Source organism: Gallinula chloropus (assembly GCF_964237585.1).
Source record: "Gallinula chloropus genome assembly, chromosome: 15".
In the NCBI taxonomy this organism is placed as follows: domain Eukaryota; kingdom Metazoa; phylum Chordata; class Aves; order Gruiformes; family Rallidae; genus Gallinula; species Gallinula chloropus.
This window is the reverse complement of record NC_140100.1, coordinates 17238464-17255519: the sequence shown is the minus strand read 5'-3', so window position 1 is coordinate 17255519 and position 17056 is coordinate 17238464. Positions and strand designations below refer to the sequence as shown.

Sequence of the window (17056 nt, the reverse complement as noted above, 5' to 3'; positions counted from 1 at the left end):
CATGGATGCGTGGCTGTGTGCACTGTGCTAGTGCATTATGCTTAATCCTTCTGTTGTTTACATGCTCTAGGGTCATTAGGGGCTCTATGCATCCCACAGGTATGGGGCTGCCTGGGACAGGATGAGCTGGGTGCTGTCACCCACTGAGACGTCACCAGCACCTGGCGTTGGGCTGCTGCGTGGAAGGGTTGGGTTGTGTGTTGATCAGGGCAGCCAGGGCAGAGCTCGGCACCACAGATTGCCACCTTGCACAGAAGTCTCCATCTTGAGACCTCATGGATGCTTTTCATGATGCTCCTTAACCCCAGAAACCAGGGCTGCCCCCGAGCATCAAACCCCAGTGGGGTGCTGGGGTGGGTACCGCAGCCGTTGGCGTCTCTGCCGCGGCCGGCCGATGGGGCTGGTGATGGTGATGGAGGCAGGCTGGCAGCAGCTTGCTCCACTGATGAGATCTGCTAGGTGAGAGGGGCAGAAGCTGTCTGAGGGGAGAGGATCTGCATTTCAACCAGCTCTGTGCACGTCCATGGTAAAGCATCCCAGGGCCACCATCGGCTCAGTGACTGCATCAGCCTTCATCAGGCAGCTGGTGAGGTGTCGCAGTACCCTGAGAGAGAGTTCAGGGCCCTTTGCCTCCACAACTCACTATTTAACTCCTGCTGCCTCTGGACCCACTTATTTTGGGTGGAGGGGTGGGGGGGGGTGGGGGAAAAACCCACCCCCCCCAAACTGAGTCTGTAGGGGTGAGTTTGGGCACAGGGCATCACTCTGCATCCACAGGAAACTTCACTGGCCCTAAATCCGCTCCAGAATCAGCAAGAGTGGAACTGAAAGTGGTGTGTAAAGCTGCAGAGAATTACCTGCCAACCTGCTCGGGTGGTAACTGGGCATAATGCAGAAGATACCCTGTAACTTTGCTTAATTAACAGCAATTAATAACGTGAAGCCTTTCTGGTTCTGCCAAAAGGTGGCAGCCTCCATCCTGGCTTCGGGATCTGCTGGGCAGAAGGGGATGAGCAGGGACCTGGGCTTGGCAGATGTTTCTGGGTGATGGGGGCTGCTCAGGGTGGATATAAGGCAGGAGCACTAAACCCGGTCTCCGAAGCTGTGCTGGTAAAGGAGCTGGAGGAAACCCAGCGAGCCAGGAAGTGGTGGGAAGGTCTCGTGGGGCTGGTTTCTCTCCGTTCCCATGTCTGGGGGAGGGAGCCCGGCGCTGAGACGGGTTCTGTGCTGCTCAGGCTTGAGCTGCACCCAGCTGCATTGCCCCACGCTGGAGGGCTGTGAGCAATCAGCTGCCCTGCAAACCCCGTGGGGATGGGTGCAGGGGAGGCAAGGTCTGGGCTGAGGGTTTGAGGACAGGGAGCAGCGCTGGAGAGGGCATCTCTCTGCTGCTTTGGGCACCTGGGTAACCATGCAGATATTCATTTGCTTAAAGAGCTTTAAACATACCCAAACGCTGCAGATCAGCCCATTTCTGGGTCCTTTCCCTGCAGCCATCCAGGAGCTCTTGCCCAGCACTTCTTGCCTATCTAGACAGGCACAGCCCTGTCTCCAGCCCACAGCAGCAGGTTGGCTCCCAGAGGATTTGCTGGGTGGAAAGAACTGCCTGAGGTTCCCTGGAGCTGCCAGTGAACCTGCCCACAAGTCCTTGTGGGGGGATGACCACAGGTTTCTGACTGCTGAGCGCTGAGGCCTGACATCGCTCGGTGCTGCTGGTGGCCGCTGTGATGGTTGAGGACATGGGACAGTCCTGAGTCCTCGGCAGATTCCCAAAGCACAGAGCCATGGGTCTGTCTGGAAGGGGGGCTGCTGCCCTGTGGAGACCAAAGCCACCCCCAGAATCAAGCATTAGAGAGGCTGAGTAGAGCACAGAGGCAGTAAATATCTCTTGTCTCCAGCCACCTTTGTGCTGTGACCCCCTCAGGACTGCCTCTCCATCTCCCATCTCCTGGCAACCTGCTTTTGCTCCATGTCGGACATTCAGGAGCAGAAAAGCATGCACACAGCTAGAGCCAGAGATGAGCAGAAGCTGCTGCCTCTGTGTCCATGTTTTCTGGTGTTCATGCCAGGCCATTTGGGTGTTGGAACAGGAAACATACAGTGAAAAACACAGCGGCTGTTTGGCGTGGGGTTGTGTCTGCATGTGGTCAGGGCTCTTCCAGCACGGTTGTTGTGGCACTGATGGGTTTAGGGTAGGGACCATTTGCTAGCAAGTGTGGTGGGATGGTGGGATGTGGGATTGAAACTGCTGGAAGACCATATTAGCATTGGCTGGGCAGCCTCAGGGGAGAGGAGTTTCCCCCAGGCTGGGTTCTTGAACCATATGAAGCAAAACAAGCATCAATGCCAAGATGCTACCAAGAGGCCAAACATGCCCATGTCCCTCCCTGGGGTTTGCAGCCACCATCCAGAGGCTGGGCTGGGCCCCCTCCTGCCCTCCAGCTCCTTATTCCAGCAGTCCTGGGGCTGCAGCAGGGCAGGCAGGAACCAGCACCGCTTCCCTGAGCACGCATCCCTGCTTCCAGCAGCGGGATCACAGTTTGAAGAAGCATCAGAGGACCCATCAAACAGGCTCTGGTGTCAGAGCAGGCTTCCCCCCCCCCCCATCAAAGGGCTTTTTCTCACCAGCTGCCTTGCAGAGGAAGGGCTGTGGGGAGCTGTGCTGTACACAGCAAAGCCCTCTTGCATCTTGCCTGTGGTCTCAGTTGCATGGCAAAGAAGAGAGACCCGGGGACTGCTGCCTGCAAAGACTTAATTGAGCCTTCCAGGCTAGTTAGAGACAAGGAGACATCAAAGGCTGAACGTTGTGCTGTGAATTGCTCAGCGAGTTTCTTTAATTTATGGTATCTTAATTGACCAAGCCACTGCCTGGGGGGTGAAGAATAGGGTGAGCTGCTGCTGTAGCCCTGCTGCTCCCTGCATGGAGAAAGGGGCTTTGCTGTGGGATCACCATCACCATCAGGAGGAGCACAGCCCTCTGCAGCTCCAAGCCAGGGGTCAGAGTCGGGCAGCTGAGGAAGAGCAAAAGGACTTGGGTTTCTCCCCTGGCAGGGAAAACCTGAGTGCAGACACAACAGCAACCCCCACCCTTACAAAGGCTTGTCCAAGCCACGTGTGAAACCCTGTGTGCAGATGGGGGTGGGATGGTGCTTGGTTCCCAGTGCCGGTCAGACACTGACCCTGCTCCATGGGATGTGCTGTGAAGGGGTCCTGATGAGAAACCCAGCCTGGGAGGGGCTCAGCTCCTGAAGATGCTGTGCCTGGTGCTCCCTCCTGCAGCCCAGCTGCAGGGCTGGGCTGCTGCTGGTGGCTGAGCCCTCCTGTTGGCTGGTGGGAGACATAACCCTCAGCATGAGAAAACTCTGCAAAGGAGATGTTGCAAGCACCTGAGCCTTGTGCTGTAGACCTAAACACAGACCAGAAACTCAAACAAGTCTTTCTGGTCAGGCTCCATTTGTGCTTTCTCCCTGGACCAAAGAGAGCAAGTGGTGTCTGTTGGTGAGGCTGTGCTGAAGTCCCCACGATGCCTACATCCTACTCAGGGATGGGTTTGGGCAGAGGCAAGGCTGCCTGCAGGCAGGGACCTCCTGGCAGTGCCTCTGACCAGCACAGGGGCGATCGCATGGATCTAGAGCATCCCATAGGCCAGGTAGGGGTGAGGAAAGGATGCCATGCCAGGACATGGGCCAGGGCATGGGGACACTGTCTGCGTTGGGTGGGGGCTGAGAAGGTCCCACCTGGCCATGGCCAGGCCCTGGAGATGCCCTTGGGGCTGGTGGAGAGGCCACAGCATGGTGCCATCTGCTACCAGAGGTGAAGCTGGGAGTGCTCTCAGGTGTGGAGGTGTTTTCCTCCCCATCTCTGCTCAAAAAAACAACTGGTCTTGGTGAGCGGATACACAGAAAACACTGAACCCCCAGTGTGGTTTGGCAGCTGCCGAAGGGGCGGGAGCGGGTGGATGTTCACCACTGCTGCTGAAAGTGGAGCATCTGAAGAACTCTGCGACAGGATGTGGTACTGGCCACACTCAGCAAGCCCTGAGTGGCAGAGAAGTGGGCTTGAAACCAAAAGCAGGTCCTTTGTCAGTCTGCCTGCTGCCCCATGGCTTCCTTGACGATGCAGAGGAGGAAGACACACCAGTGGTTCACAGCGGTGGCCCTCGGGCGCTCGCTGGGTGGTTCACAGATGGCACAGGGGGGGCATCGTCAGGGCAACTGATGTAGTCACGCTGCCTGAGACAGGCTCAGGCACAATGGTGGTGCTGAAGGCACCAGGTTTGTGGCACATGAGGTCTGGGTGAAGATGTTGCAGTGTGATAGTCCCCTGCCAGGTTTCCCAGCACTGAGGACTCTGGTCTTAGCCAAAAGCTGATGAATGGACCCTTGGCTCAAGCACAGTCAGCACCACGTTAGCTCAAGGTGGGCTCCCTCCCACGCCACTCCTGATGCTTCTCCTCTTCTTCCACCAGGAATGTGGATAAAGGCTGAGGAGCCTCAACTGATGCCGTGAGGCAGCCAGGGGGATGCGGGGTGGTCCATGGGACGGCCGTGCTGCTGCCAACACAGAGCTCCTCGCCCAGGCCTTGCCCATGTCACGGGAAGCCTCTGATGGAAGGTGAGTGGTGGCTGGGCAGCTGGAGGTCTGTCATGTGGGGGGGAGTATTGGATTCAAAACATGGGACAAGGTGGGCACAAAGGCACGAGGGTTGACACTGGTTCCTGGTCCAAGGGTTTGGGGAGCACTGGGCTGGCAAAGGGGAAACAGATGTCTGGGGAGATAAGTGATCTCACTCAGACTTTTATCTCCGCATGGGCTTGGTTTCCAGGAAGAAACATCACTTCATGATTGCATTCTTCAGTTTCTTTGACTCCAATATTGATAGCCACTGCCTTGACCGAGCAGGTCCTAACATAAAGGCTGCCATGACTTTGGGATGGCCTCGTCTCAAGGGGGAATTTTGGCAGGTTGCTGAGGGCTCTTGTTTCATAGAATCATAGACTCACAGACTCACAGGGGTTGGAAGGGACCCCCAGAGCCCATGGGGTCCAACCCCCTGCCAAAGCAGCTCCCCAGCTCATATTGCACAGGGTGGCGTCCAGACCGGGCTGGAATCTCTCCAGAGATGGAGACTCCACACCCCCTGGGCAGCCTGTCCCAGGGCTCCCTCACCCTCACTGGGGAAAAGTTCTTCCCCATGTTGCTGTGGAACTCCCTGTGCTCCAACTTGCAGCCATTGCCCCTTGTCCTGTCCCCACAGACACTGCAAAGGGGCTGCCCATTTCCCCCTGCATCCCATCCTTCAGATATTGATAAACATTCATAAGGTCCCACCTTAGTCTTCTTTTCTCCAGGCTGAACAGCCCCAGCTCACTCAGCCTTTCCTCACAGGGGAGATGCTCCATCATCTTCATAGCCCCTCCTCTACCTCCAGGGTCAGACAGGGCGCTCTGCTGCCGCCTTTCCCCATCACCCCTCAGCAGCCTGCCCAGGGCATGCTGAAGTCCCAGTTCTCCCGCTCTCGTCTCCCGCAGAGGCCTGGATCAACCGCTACCGCAAGCAGCTGGTGAGGTCCATCTCGCCGCAGTTCCTGGAGGAGATCATCTGCTACCTGCGCAGGCGGGACCTGCTCACGGCGGAGGAGGCCAGCCGGGCGCAGGAGGCGAGTTCCCTGCCCGAGCAGGTGAGGGCGGTGGTGGACGTCCTGGCTGGCAAGGGCACCTACGCCTCCCAGTCCCTGCGGACCTTCATCGAGACCACCAATTCCCAGCTCTACCTCCACATCACTGTCTATGGTAGGCAGCCCGCTTTGGACCCAGCGCGGGGCGTCCGCACACGTCCTGGCTGTGGGCACTTGCTGGAGCGTCCCAAGATGTTCTCAGAGCTGGGCAGCGTTGGCAGCTCCAATCGGAGTGTTCATGGAAGGGATGGTGCCATCTCCAGGGTCTCCGCTGGGGAAGGACACAGTCAGGGGGTGACAGGGTCTGTGTGGCCCCTCACTGCTCTCAGCACATCTCTCTGAGCAGCTGCAGAGGCATTTCATGCCCTCAATGTCCATATCATACCAGTCACTCCCAGCAGCTGGGCTGGGAGCAGGGGAGCAGGGGGACATCTGGGCACCCCGACCCCCTCTGTTGCTGGCTGCCCCAACTTCAGGCTCTCCTTGAAGCCTTCTTGTCAGGAGAGGTTTTCTTGCTTTCCCTCCGGATTGGATGGCTCCAACCTTGGTTGGTTGGTGTCTGCTCTGGACCTCTCACAGCAACACCTCCTGCTAGTCCAGCCTTTGCCAGAGGGTTTAAATAAGCTCTACTGGTGTGTCTAAGCCCAGTGAGCAGGACAGGTCCAGGTTCAGCCAAGAGTTGAACTCATCAGACAAGTCCATGGCAATGAGGCAGGGCTGGAGGCCAAACTAGAGTCAGTCCAGCAATCAGGATCAGCTCCAGCAAGGGCAACCAGGGCTGGACACAGCCTTGTGGTTACCAGGCAAGTGCAGGTCAATGAGGTCCACAGCAGGCACAAGTGCAATAGCACTGCAGACAAGTGCTCCTACAGCATAGCTCAGGTGGGGACTGGAGGCCCCGGGCTGAGCTCAATGGGCTCCTGGACCGATGGGTGAGTCTGGCCAGGCCTGTTAAAGCTTATGGGTGCCCTGAGGACACTGGCACACATCTTCCTGCCCCAATGTATGGGCTCAGTGCGGTTTCCCCACTGCATAGGCATGGCAATGCCTCTCATTGCATCTGTGGTTACCATCCTTCTCCTCACCTCAGTGTTTCATCTCTCTCTGTGCAGAACCCATGGTGCAGAAGCACCTGGAGAGCCTCCAAAGCTACTACGGGAATGGTTTGGAGACAGGTCCCCTCCAGCGACTCACAAACCTGCTGATGGTGGAAGGCTTGTCTGATATCCAGCAGAAGGAGCATGACATCCTGCAGATTGAAGCCACCAAAGGCCTACGAAACGTGTCCAAGAGCATCCCCCTGGAGAAGCTCTTCCTGCCTCTGTCCAAGGTCAGCATCCCACCTCGGATCTCTGTCACCGTCGGAGTGGCAGGGATTGGCAAAAGCACACTGGTGAAGCTCTTTGTCTACAGCTGGGCAAAGGGGGAGATCAACAGGGACATCATCTTCGTGCTGCCCCTCACCTTCCGGGAGCTCAACACCTACGAGAAGCTCTCTGCAGAGAGGCTCATCCGCTCAGCGTTCCCCCACATCACCGAGCCCACCTGCATCTCGGCGGGAGCTGCCAGGACCCTGCTGATCCTGGACGGGTTGGATGAATTCAAGACTCCCTTGGACTTCTCCAACGCGGTGGTGTGCACCGATCCCAAAAAGGAGATCCAAGTGGACAACCTGATCACCAACATCATCCGTGGCAACCTGCTGCAGGAGGCTTCCGTCTGGGTCACGTCGCGGCCAACAGCCGCCGCCCAGATCCCCGGGGGGCTCGTTGACCGGATGACGGAAATACGGGGGTTTGGAGCTGTGGAGATGAAGGACTTCTTGGACCAGATGTTCCTTGACAACAGAGACCTCTCCGGCCAAGTCCTGCATCACATCAGGGCCAACAGGTCGTTACACGTCATGTGCACCATTCCTGGCTTTTGCTGGATTTCTGGCTCCTCCATCGGTTACTACCTAAAAACCAGCACTGACCAGTCCCAGGACATGAGCACTGTCCCCAAGACCCTCTCAGAAATCTACTCCTACTATTTTAAGATGGCTCTGAGCAGCGACTGGCCGGAGAAGCCGAGAGAAACACTCAGGATCGAGCAAGTGGTGAACAACAGCAAGAAGATGCTGGGCAGCCTGGGCAGACTGGCCTTCTACGGGCTGCTCAGAAAGAAATACGTGTTCTACGAGCAGGATATGAAGGCGTACGGCATCGACCCCTCCTTGCTGCAGAGCAGCTTGTGCAGCAGACTCCTACTCAAAGAAGAGAGGCAGTCCTTCACAGCCTACTACTTCTCCCACTTGACCATCCAGGAGTTCCTGGCGGCTGTTTATTACTACACGGCTGCCAAGCGGGCGATATTCGACCTCTTCACCGAGAGCGGGATGTCCTGGCCCAAGCTGGGCTTCGTCAACCACTTCAAGAGCGCCGTCCAGAGATCGCTGCAGGCAGAGGATGGGCAGCTGGACATCTTTGTGCGCTTCCTCTCTGGGCTCCTCTCCCCGCAGGTGAACAAGCTGCTGTCTGGGTGGCTGCTGGTGAAGGACGAGCACAACAGCTTCAGGAACCAAGCCATCAGCTTCCTCCAGGGCTGCCTGAACACCAACTACGTCATCTCCTCGCGGGCGGTGAACACCATGCACTGCCTGTACGAAATTCAACACATGGAGATCGCCAAGACAGTGGAAGAGGCGATGAAGAACGAGAGCTTGGCTGGGATGCTCAACCCCATGAACTGCTCTGCCCTGGCTTATCTCCTGCAGGTCTCTGACATCTGCGTGGAGGAGACGAACCTCTCCAACTGCCTCACCTACGACATCTGTAAGAGCCTCCTCTCCCAGCTCCTTTTCTGCCACAACCTCAGGTGAGTCCTGGTGGGACTGCACTGGGAGAAGCAAGAAGGGACCCTGGAATGTGGCTCAAAAGCCCAAGTGTCGATGGGTGTTGTGGGCCCACCAACACTGTCCATCAGCAGAGAGCTGCCCTGGGGAGGGCACTGGGTCAGCTTTGCTTCTGCACTTGAGCTTTTCCACTTGTGAGGGGCAGATGTCAGGGAAGGGCTGTGTGACCATCCAGTCCTCAGTTGTCCTTTCTCCACTCTTTGTTCTCCAAAGCTTTTGCTCTTTCCTTGTATCCTTTTCAGGCTGGACAATAATCGGTTTAAGGACAATGTGATGGAGCTGCTGGGCAGTGTGCTGAGTGGGAAGGACTGCCAGATCCAGAAGCTCAGGTAGGACCTGGCCTGGGGCAGGAGGGCTGTTCCTGGGGGTGCAGAGCAGAGCTGGGGGCACCTCAGCACCTTGGGAACCAGGGTGAGGGTCCTCCAAGTGCCCATGCTAAGGCCAACCCCACATGACGTCCTGCACCCAAGCACGGTGACCTTACCTTGTATTCCTGTGGTTGCCATCTGTCTTGCCCAGCCTTCCTGGGGCTGCTGCCTCCTCACTTTTCCTAAATATTTGAGTTGAAATCCATGGGTTACCCCAACAAACTGCTTCCTGAGGTCATGGTGGTTTGCTGGACACCCACATCTCTGCACAGAGCATCTGATGTAGGGAGGGGATGGGCTCCCAACGCTGCACAGGGAGATGCCTGGCCCCACACAGATGGGTCCTTGCTTTCCCCACCTCCCCACCCTCCCTCACGCTGCATGTAGAGCCCCTCCATGCTGTGATCTGAGCTCCTTTTCACAGCACAAATTAATTTGAAGTCTAGATCCCCTTCCACCCTGTCTCTGCAGCCCCCTGCCCGGTGTCCACCCGAGGAGATCAGATCTAGGAGCATCCACCACTTTGCATGCTTGCACCACAAATCCAACACTCCCCATGGTCTCCCCTGCTGACCCATCCCAGCTGCACCCCAGGACATGCCAGAGGCAGCAAGAGCCCCTTTTGCCCCTGAAAAACATCTGAATTTTCTTTTTCTGGGCAGCTTGGCAGAAAATCAGATCAGCAACAAGGGAGCCAAAGACCTGGCCAGGTCGCTGATGGTGAACAGGAGCCTGACGGTGCTGGAGTAAGTGTCTGCCCTTTCCCAGCTCCTGGTGTGGGTGTTCCCAGCTGGGAACCACTCTGGTGGCCATGGTGGGGCCACATCCCACCTGGCCTGGCCAAGATTGGGGGGGGACTCCAGCCCCCGAAGAGCACCTCACTGCTCAAGAGGTGACTGTAACTCTTGGGAGCTGATGTCCCACCTCAGCAGTGCCTGAGGTTGTGTCTGGTGGAGACATTTGGCTTGAAGCAGGCACGTGCCACTCTGGGTTTGCTAACCTCAGCTTCCCCCCCCAGCCTAAGGAGCAACTCCATTGGCCCGAGCGGAGCAAAGGCACTGGCTGATGCCCTGAAAAAGAACCAAGTCTTGCAGTCCCTGAAGTAAGTCTCAGCTTCTGCAGCACCTCCAGGAGCAGATCCCTGGGACAAGCCCCCTCCAGCTCCATTCTGTCCCAACTTGAGGGCCAGGAGATGTGGAGGCCGTGGGCACAGTCCAGCTTGGTTGTGCTGGGCAGTGAGCACAAGTGCTGCTGGCAGACACACAGTGACCAGGGAAGCCCCAGGGCACAGACATAGGGACCCTCTCCCGCTCTCACCTTCAGTGGGTGGGGGTCCAGGTCCACCCCTGGTGCCAGTGTGTGGGAGAAGGAACCTCCCACGGGAGGTGAAGAAGGGAGAGCCCTGGGCAGGGATGCTCGGGGGCCAGTCACCCTCCTCATGCCAGGGACAAGGGCAAGCAAAGGCCAGGGAAGGCAGCCACTGCCCTGGGCCCTGCCTGGACCCTCTCCCTGCTGCTGTGGTGGCCGTGCACAGCTGTGCTCCTCTCTCCTTGCAGCCTGCAGCACAACGCCATCAAGGAGGACGGTGCCACCTTCCTGGCCGAGGCCCTGATGACCAACCACAGGCTGACGACCCTGCAGTGAGTGGCCCGGACCTGCTGTCCCCTCTCCTGGCCACCCAGCAGGCTGAGGTGCCGCTGGCAGGGATATTCATGTGCTCCTTCCTCCCCTTGGCAGCCTGCAGAAGAACGGGATCGGAGCCCGGGGCGCGAGGAACATGGCGGAGGCGCTGAAGCACAACCGCGGCCTGAGGGAGCTGACGTAAGCGCAGCACGAGGCGGGGGGACGGCGACAGCAGCGCCGTGTCTCCTGGGGCAGGAGCACGGGCTGCAGGCAGGATGGATGGTGCCAGCTCTGCCTGAGGGGCCTTAAAATCCATTAAAGCCACTTCAGCTCAAAGCCCAGGTAGCAGGGGAGGTGTCTGTGGGGTGAGAGCGCAGCGAGGCCCTGCTTACCGCTGCAGCAGGAGGCAGAGAGGTTTCGCCCTGGGGAGCTGAGCAGGGACAGGACCCTGGGGGTGCTCCCAGGACCCCGAGGTGCTATGGGTCCTGCAGTGCCAATCCTGCCTGCCCAGATGAACCCTCTGGTGGAACATCTCACCTGGCTGCAGCACGGCTGCCGGTAACGCCTGCTCTTCCCCTCGTGTCTTAGACTCGCCAGCAACTCGGTCGGAGACAACGGCTCCGTTGCCTTGGCTGAAGCTCTGAAGGTGAACCACAGCCTGCAAAGCCTTGAGTGAGTCCTCCCTCTGCACCCAACAGCGCCCAGCCCGGCCTCCTCACTCCAGCAACACGTGTCACTGCTCAGAACTCCCCATACCACCCCAGAGCCTCCTCACTCAGATCCCCCCATACCACCCAGAGCCTCCTCACTCAGAACTCCCCATACCACCCCAGAGCCTCCTCACTCAGAACCCCCCATACCACCCCAGAGGCTCCTCACTCAGAATCCCCCAATATCACCCAGAGCCTCCTCACTCAGAACCCCCCCCATACCACCCCAGAGCCTCCTCACTCAGAACCCCCCCATACCAGCCAGAGCCCCCTCACTCAGAACCCCCCATACCACCCAGAGCCTCCTCACTCAGAACCCCCCCATACCACCCCAGAGCCTCCTCACTCAGAACCCCCCATACCACTCAGAGCCTCCTCACTCAGAACACCTCAAACCACCCCAGAGCCTCCTCACTCAGAACCCCTCGTACCACCCAGAGCCCCCTCACTCAGAACCCCCCAGACCACCCAGAGCCTCCTCACTCAGAACCCCCCATACCACCCCAGAGGCTCCTCATGTCTCTCCCAGCCCACATGCCCTGGTGGATCCCAGCACTGCGGGTGCTCCGTGCACGGCAGCCCCAGGCAATGGTGGCAGCTGCTGGGCCGTCCCTGCCTTCACCACCGTGGTGCTGAGGGGTTAATCCTCAGCACAGATGATGATCTCTTTTTTCTTCTGCCTTTGGGGGATACCAGTTGCTTTGGGTCTCCTCTCTCTCTCAAATGTGATGGGAATTAGCTAACAGGGAAGGCTGTGGCCTGTGCAGGTCAGGGTGGGATGGTGTGGCTTTCATCTCCCTTGGGTACAGCTCCTCTCACCTGGCTGGAGCAGAGGGCTGACAGCTCCTGGGGACAAACTGCTGCACCCCAACAACTTCCTGTGGTGTGACAAGGACCCAAAGAGGGCAGGAACCCCATCCCCAGCTGAGCCAGCAGTGGTAATGGCTGGGCACAGGGCTGTCCCAGCGTGCCAGTAAACCCCATCACCCCTGCTCAGTGGGGCTGGAGCTGCAGCAGTGAGCTGGAGATGCTGATCCTGGCCTGGCTGCTGCTGAAGTTGGTCCTTTAGCCTCAACCTCCCCACAGCTTAGAGATGCTTGTCAGCGAAATGGGCACTTTTCACCCCAAACACAACCCCACAGCCTACCCAGGATGTCAAATCTGGCCTGTCCTCACACCTTCCCCCTTCTGTTTCAGTCTCCAGAGCAACTCCATCAGCAGCACTGGGGTCACCGCACTGACGTTAGCTCTCTGCTCCAACAAGGGACTCATCAACCTCAAGTAAGTGACAGTCCTACCTGCCACCCTGGCCAAAAGCTGCTGCCAGGACACAGGATGGGAGAACTTTTCCTTGCGCCTGGGTTGTTCCCACAAGTGCTTGGAGATGCCAAAAGCAGCTTCTGTCCCTCCTCTGTTAGCGAGTATCTTCTCTCCATCCTCAGCTTTCTCCCCTTGGGAGAGGTATCAGGTCAACTGTGTGTGGCAAAGACATGATGGCAGCAGGGATGGGAGCCTGGGAAAAAGCCCTGGTGGCATCAGGGTCACAGCTGTAGGATGTGCAGGGAATGGAGATGCAGGGAGAGATGCAGGGAATGGAGGTGCAGGTGCTGGGGGAGATGCCGGGAATGGAGGTGCAGATGCAGGGAGAGATGCAGGGAATGGAGGTGCAGGTGGGGGGAGATGCTGGTGGGGATGCAGGTCAGGCAGACTGCCTGCTGCAATAGATCGTGCCAGCTCCAGAGCAGGGCTGAGGGGGGCTGTGCTGCAGCCCTGTCTCAGCTGTGCCCCCCCAGCCCTGTGTGTCTCCCCAGCCTGCGGGAGAACTCCATCAGCAAGGAGGGGGGCCCCGCCATCGCCTGTGCTCTGCGGACCAACAGCACCCTCAGGAAGCTGGAGTAAGTCCCGTAGGCCCCTGAGGGCACCTGTGCTGCTGTGCAGTGTCACAGGGGGTGTCTCAAGCTCTGTGTGACTTGTGTGCTCTGTCCCCACCTCCAGCTTAGCAGCGAACCTGCTGCACGACGAAGGCGGCAAGGCCATTGCTTTAGCCATGAAGGAGAACCGGGCGCTCACGTCCCTCCAGTGAGTTTCCCCTTGGACCTGGGTTGGTCTGAAGCCCCTTGTGTGGCCGTGGGGCAGGGTCACTGCTCCTGGGCTCCAGTCCTCCAGCTGGGACAGCAGCTTCCCTGGGTGGCCCTTCCATGGGACATGCCACCCTGGATGCACCCACAGGCACTTGCACGTGGGTCACCTCCCAGTCCCAGGCTTCACCTCCCCACTTCTCCTGTTTGCAGCTTGCAGTGGAACTTCATCCAGGCAAAAGCTGCCACAGCCCTGGCCCAAGCACTACAGTCCAACGGCAGCCTGGCCAGCCTCGAGTAAGTGTGAGCACGGGCAGGCAGCTCCTGGGACCTCCCCTGGTGCTGCTCCAGGGGGGTGGCACTGCCCGCTACCTCCCCCCGACACTCCCATCCATCCCTGTCCCTCTCCCTGGCTGGGGATGCCGTGGCTTGGGAACCCCAGCACCCTGTGCCCTCCCTGCCTGCCTGTTGCTGCCCAGCCGCGTGTCCCCGGGCCGCGGGCAGACGCAGCACTGGCGTGTCTTAGCTTGCAGGAGAACGCCATCGGCGATGAGGGAATGGCTGCTCTCTCTGCTGCACTCAAGGTCAACACAACCCTGGCAGATCTCCAGTGAGTATTCAGGCTCCTGGCATTGCAGCCTGTCTAATTGGCTCGTGTAATTAGCACACCACGGCCACCTCACGCCATGCACTGAAGGGTCCTTGTCCCCTTGCAGCCTGCAGGTAGCGTCAGTTGGTGCAGCTGGTGCCCGAGCCCTGGCAGAAGCCTTGATGGTCAACACGAGCCTGAAGATTCTAGAGTAAGTGCTCAGCGGGGCCACCACGTACCCCTCCATGGCTGTGACTTCCTGGGGGTGTCTGAGACCCTGGTCCTTAGCTCAGCACCACTTCCACCCTCACATCACATCCTACCAGACTTGGCTTGGCTATCCCTTTGCTCACTGGTGTGGGGACAGCTGTCCCAGCTCCTTCTCTTGCCCATGGAGAGCACGGGGCCATCCTGGGCTGTTCTTCCTCACCGCTTGCTCTTCCTTGCAGCTTGAGGGGAAACTCCATCGGCGTGGCAGGGGCCAAGGCCATGTCCAATGCACTGAAGGTGAACCGCAGCCTCCGCCGGCTCAAGTGAGTTCCCTGCTCCCTCAGCCTACCCAGACCTCCCTGGGGGAGCAGTGAGGGGACAGCCCGGACAGTGGGGCAAAGCCCTGAGCCAGTGGCTTTTCCCAGTGCCCACACCGTGTGTTCCCTCCTGGTGGGCACATCTTGGCTGGTGCTTTCTGACCATCCCATCTCCTGCAGCTTGCAGGAAAACTCCCTGGGCATGGATGGAGCCATCTGCATCGCCACCGCTCTGAAGGGCAACCACGGCCTCACCTACGTGAAGTAAGTGGCTGCTGAGTGGGATGGTAAGGCAGGGACTGGGGAGACCATGGGAACCATCAAGGGACTCTGGCTGCCCCAGAGAGACCTTCCCAGTGGGGCAGGGTGGCTCCATGCTCCTCCCAGCGTGACAGCCACTACCCCTGCACAGCTCCTCCCTGGGGATGCTTTTTGGGCAGAGAACCACCCCAAAAGTCAAATACTCTCAAAAATATCACAGGGACAGGCTGGCTCAGCCCCCCCAGCTCCCCAGGGCCTCTCTCCAGCCTCTCACCTGGCTGCCTCTGGGCTCTCAAACTGTGTCCCCTGTGACCAGAGTCCCAGCAAGAGCTCTTGGATGGTGTGTGGAGGCTACAGGTGATGCTGGTGCAGAGCTGGGGGGGGCATCTCTTGTACCCACCAAGTCTCATGGCTGATCCTGAACTCCTCTTTGCTCCCAGCCTGCAGGGAAACCATATCGGCGAGTCAGGAGCCAAGATGATCTCAGACGCCATCCGGACAAACTCCCCTGACTGCGTTGTGGACGTGTGAGGCTGCCTGGCTGCAGCCTGGTGGGTCCCTTGGGCCAGTGTGCCACTGCAGGGAGCTGCTTGGCCCTTCGCCCATCCATCCCAGGGAGGAGAGCTGGGGCCAGGAGAGCTCCTGAGCTCCCTGACACGGACCAGGAGGACTTAGGGCCTCTGAATCAGCGGTGCAGGAGGGTCAAGACTCACTAGTGGTGAAAGCTGGGGGATACGCAACATGTTCTGTTCGCCCAGGCCTTGGGGAGCTTCAAGGAACAGGTGACATGCAGAGAGGAGGGAGGAGGGGGCAGGTCCCACTGCCAGCACGTCAGGTTTTCCTGGGTGACTTACCCACCGGCGGCAGTGACCCCCTCCTGTGATCTCCAGGGGCTTGCAGCGCTCAGACCCTGCCCCAGGCTGGCAGCATCCCCACCGCCCCGGAGCTCTGCCCCTGTCCCAGCCCGAGTCACCCTGGGCAAACGCTGCAGCATCCCAGGACTCTGCTCAGCACCAGCTCTTCCCCGTCTGGCTCTGGCAGGGGTCCTGGGAGCACTGGGTGAAGCACGGGCAGGATTCACACACAGCCTGGCCAGATCCTGCGGGGTCCCCTCGACATCCCAGAGAGAAGAAGGGTTTTCCATCTCCTTGCTCAGATCAGAGCGGCGCTTCGGGCCAGGGCTGGGTCCTTGGCTGCAACCAGCACGTTTGCCCTGCCCTCAGGAACAGTTTGGTGTTGGCTGAGTGTGACTGGCTTGGTTGTTGGTGCTGTCCTCTGCCAGAGCCCCTCAGAAGCAGGCGTCCCCAGGCGTAGGAGTGGGACCATCTGGAAAGACCTCAGGAAACGAAGTGTCCTCGGGCATGGGGAGGAGCGGGAGGGTGCTGGCCAGAGGAACAGCACTGTGTGAGGACAGGCCATCGCTGGGCCACCGCAGGCACACAGCCCAGGTGCCACACCAGGACTGCTTCTTCATGACATCTGCCCCTGGGTACAGGCTGGATGACTTGGGTGTCCCGCTGCTGCAATCAGTGACAAGCCGTGTGACCTTGGGATGGCCCCAGCTGCAGGCAGGGTGTCATGTCCATCCCCCCTCCAACCCCCAGTCGGTCCCGTTTGGGCAGGCTGAAAGCAGAGGTGCCGGGCGATGCCCTTGAGTGCACGGCAGAGACCTGGTGACTCTCTGGAAGGTGCAGGGTTTGCAGGTGGACCAGTAGCCAAACTACACGACCTCCCCCTGAGCCCCCTCCAGCCACTGCCCCTCACCCCTCTCAGCCCCACCTGAGCCTGCTGCAATCAGGGCAGAAGCGATGGCTTTGAGGACGGCTGTGGGCTGAGCGTGGAGAAGCGTCGGGCTGAGCTGTGCGATACCCACACCCTTCAAAATAAATTGGCTCCTGGCTGAGCAGATGCCTGGTGTCACCTCCCTCCCTTGGTGGTGCTTACAGGTTACAGGTGACGTTCAGGCCCCCCCTGGCTGCAGACCCCACAGCCTGTGCTGGCGTGACAAGCGGGCTCGTGGCTTTTCCATGGTGTCAGCACGCTCTCTGACAGGATACAGTGATGCTGAGTGATTTAAGCCCTACCTCTTTCACCTTTATTTCAGGGCAGGCTGAGACACAGGTTGGGCTCTGCCCAAAGCCCAACCCTGACCTGAAATGTCACCTGGAATGCCAATGGTGAGAGCAATTGGCGTGACATGAGAAGCTGCAATGCAAAGCATGGCTCCCTAGAACCTGGCCAAAGGCTAGGTGGCAGTGCTGCCTGGAGAGGCTCTGGTTCTCTGTGTGCAAGGTGTCAAGTCAGCTTTCTTTTTTGGCTAAAACATAAGAAAT

The 17056-nt window shown here is 58.9% G+C and overlaps 1 protein-coding gene across 1 annotated transcript; it reads left to right on the top strand.

Moving 5' to 3' along the window:
• Nucleotides 1-4519: 4519 nt before the first annotated feature.
• NLRC3 (NLR family CARD domain containing 3) lies at nucleotides 4520-15254 on the top strand (the record flags this gene model as incomplete). Its single annotated transcript, XM_084271242.1, has 19 exons — nucleotides 4520-4611; nucleotides 4823-4899; nucleotides 5529-5789; nucleotides 6787-8530; nucleotides 8810-8896; nucleotides 9598-9681; nucleotides 9954-10037; nucleotides 10492-10575; nucleotides 10673-10756; nucleotides 11147-11230; nucleotides 12466-12549; nucleotides 13080-13163; nucleotides 13264-13347; nucleotides 13560-13643; nucleotides 13873-13956; nucleotides 14063-14146; nucleotides 14385-14468; nucleotides 14643-14726; nucleotides 15164-15254. 19 exons carry the CDS (start codon nucleotides 4520-4522, stop codon nucleotides 15252-15254), a joined length of 3444 nt encoding a protein of 1147 aa, XP_084127368.1.
• Nucleotides 15255-17056: the final 1802 nt, after the last annotated feature.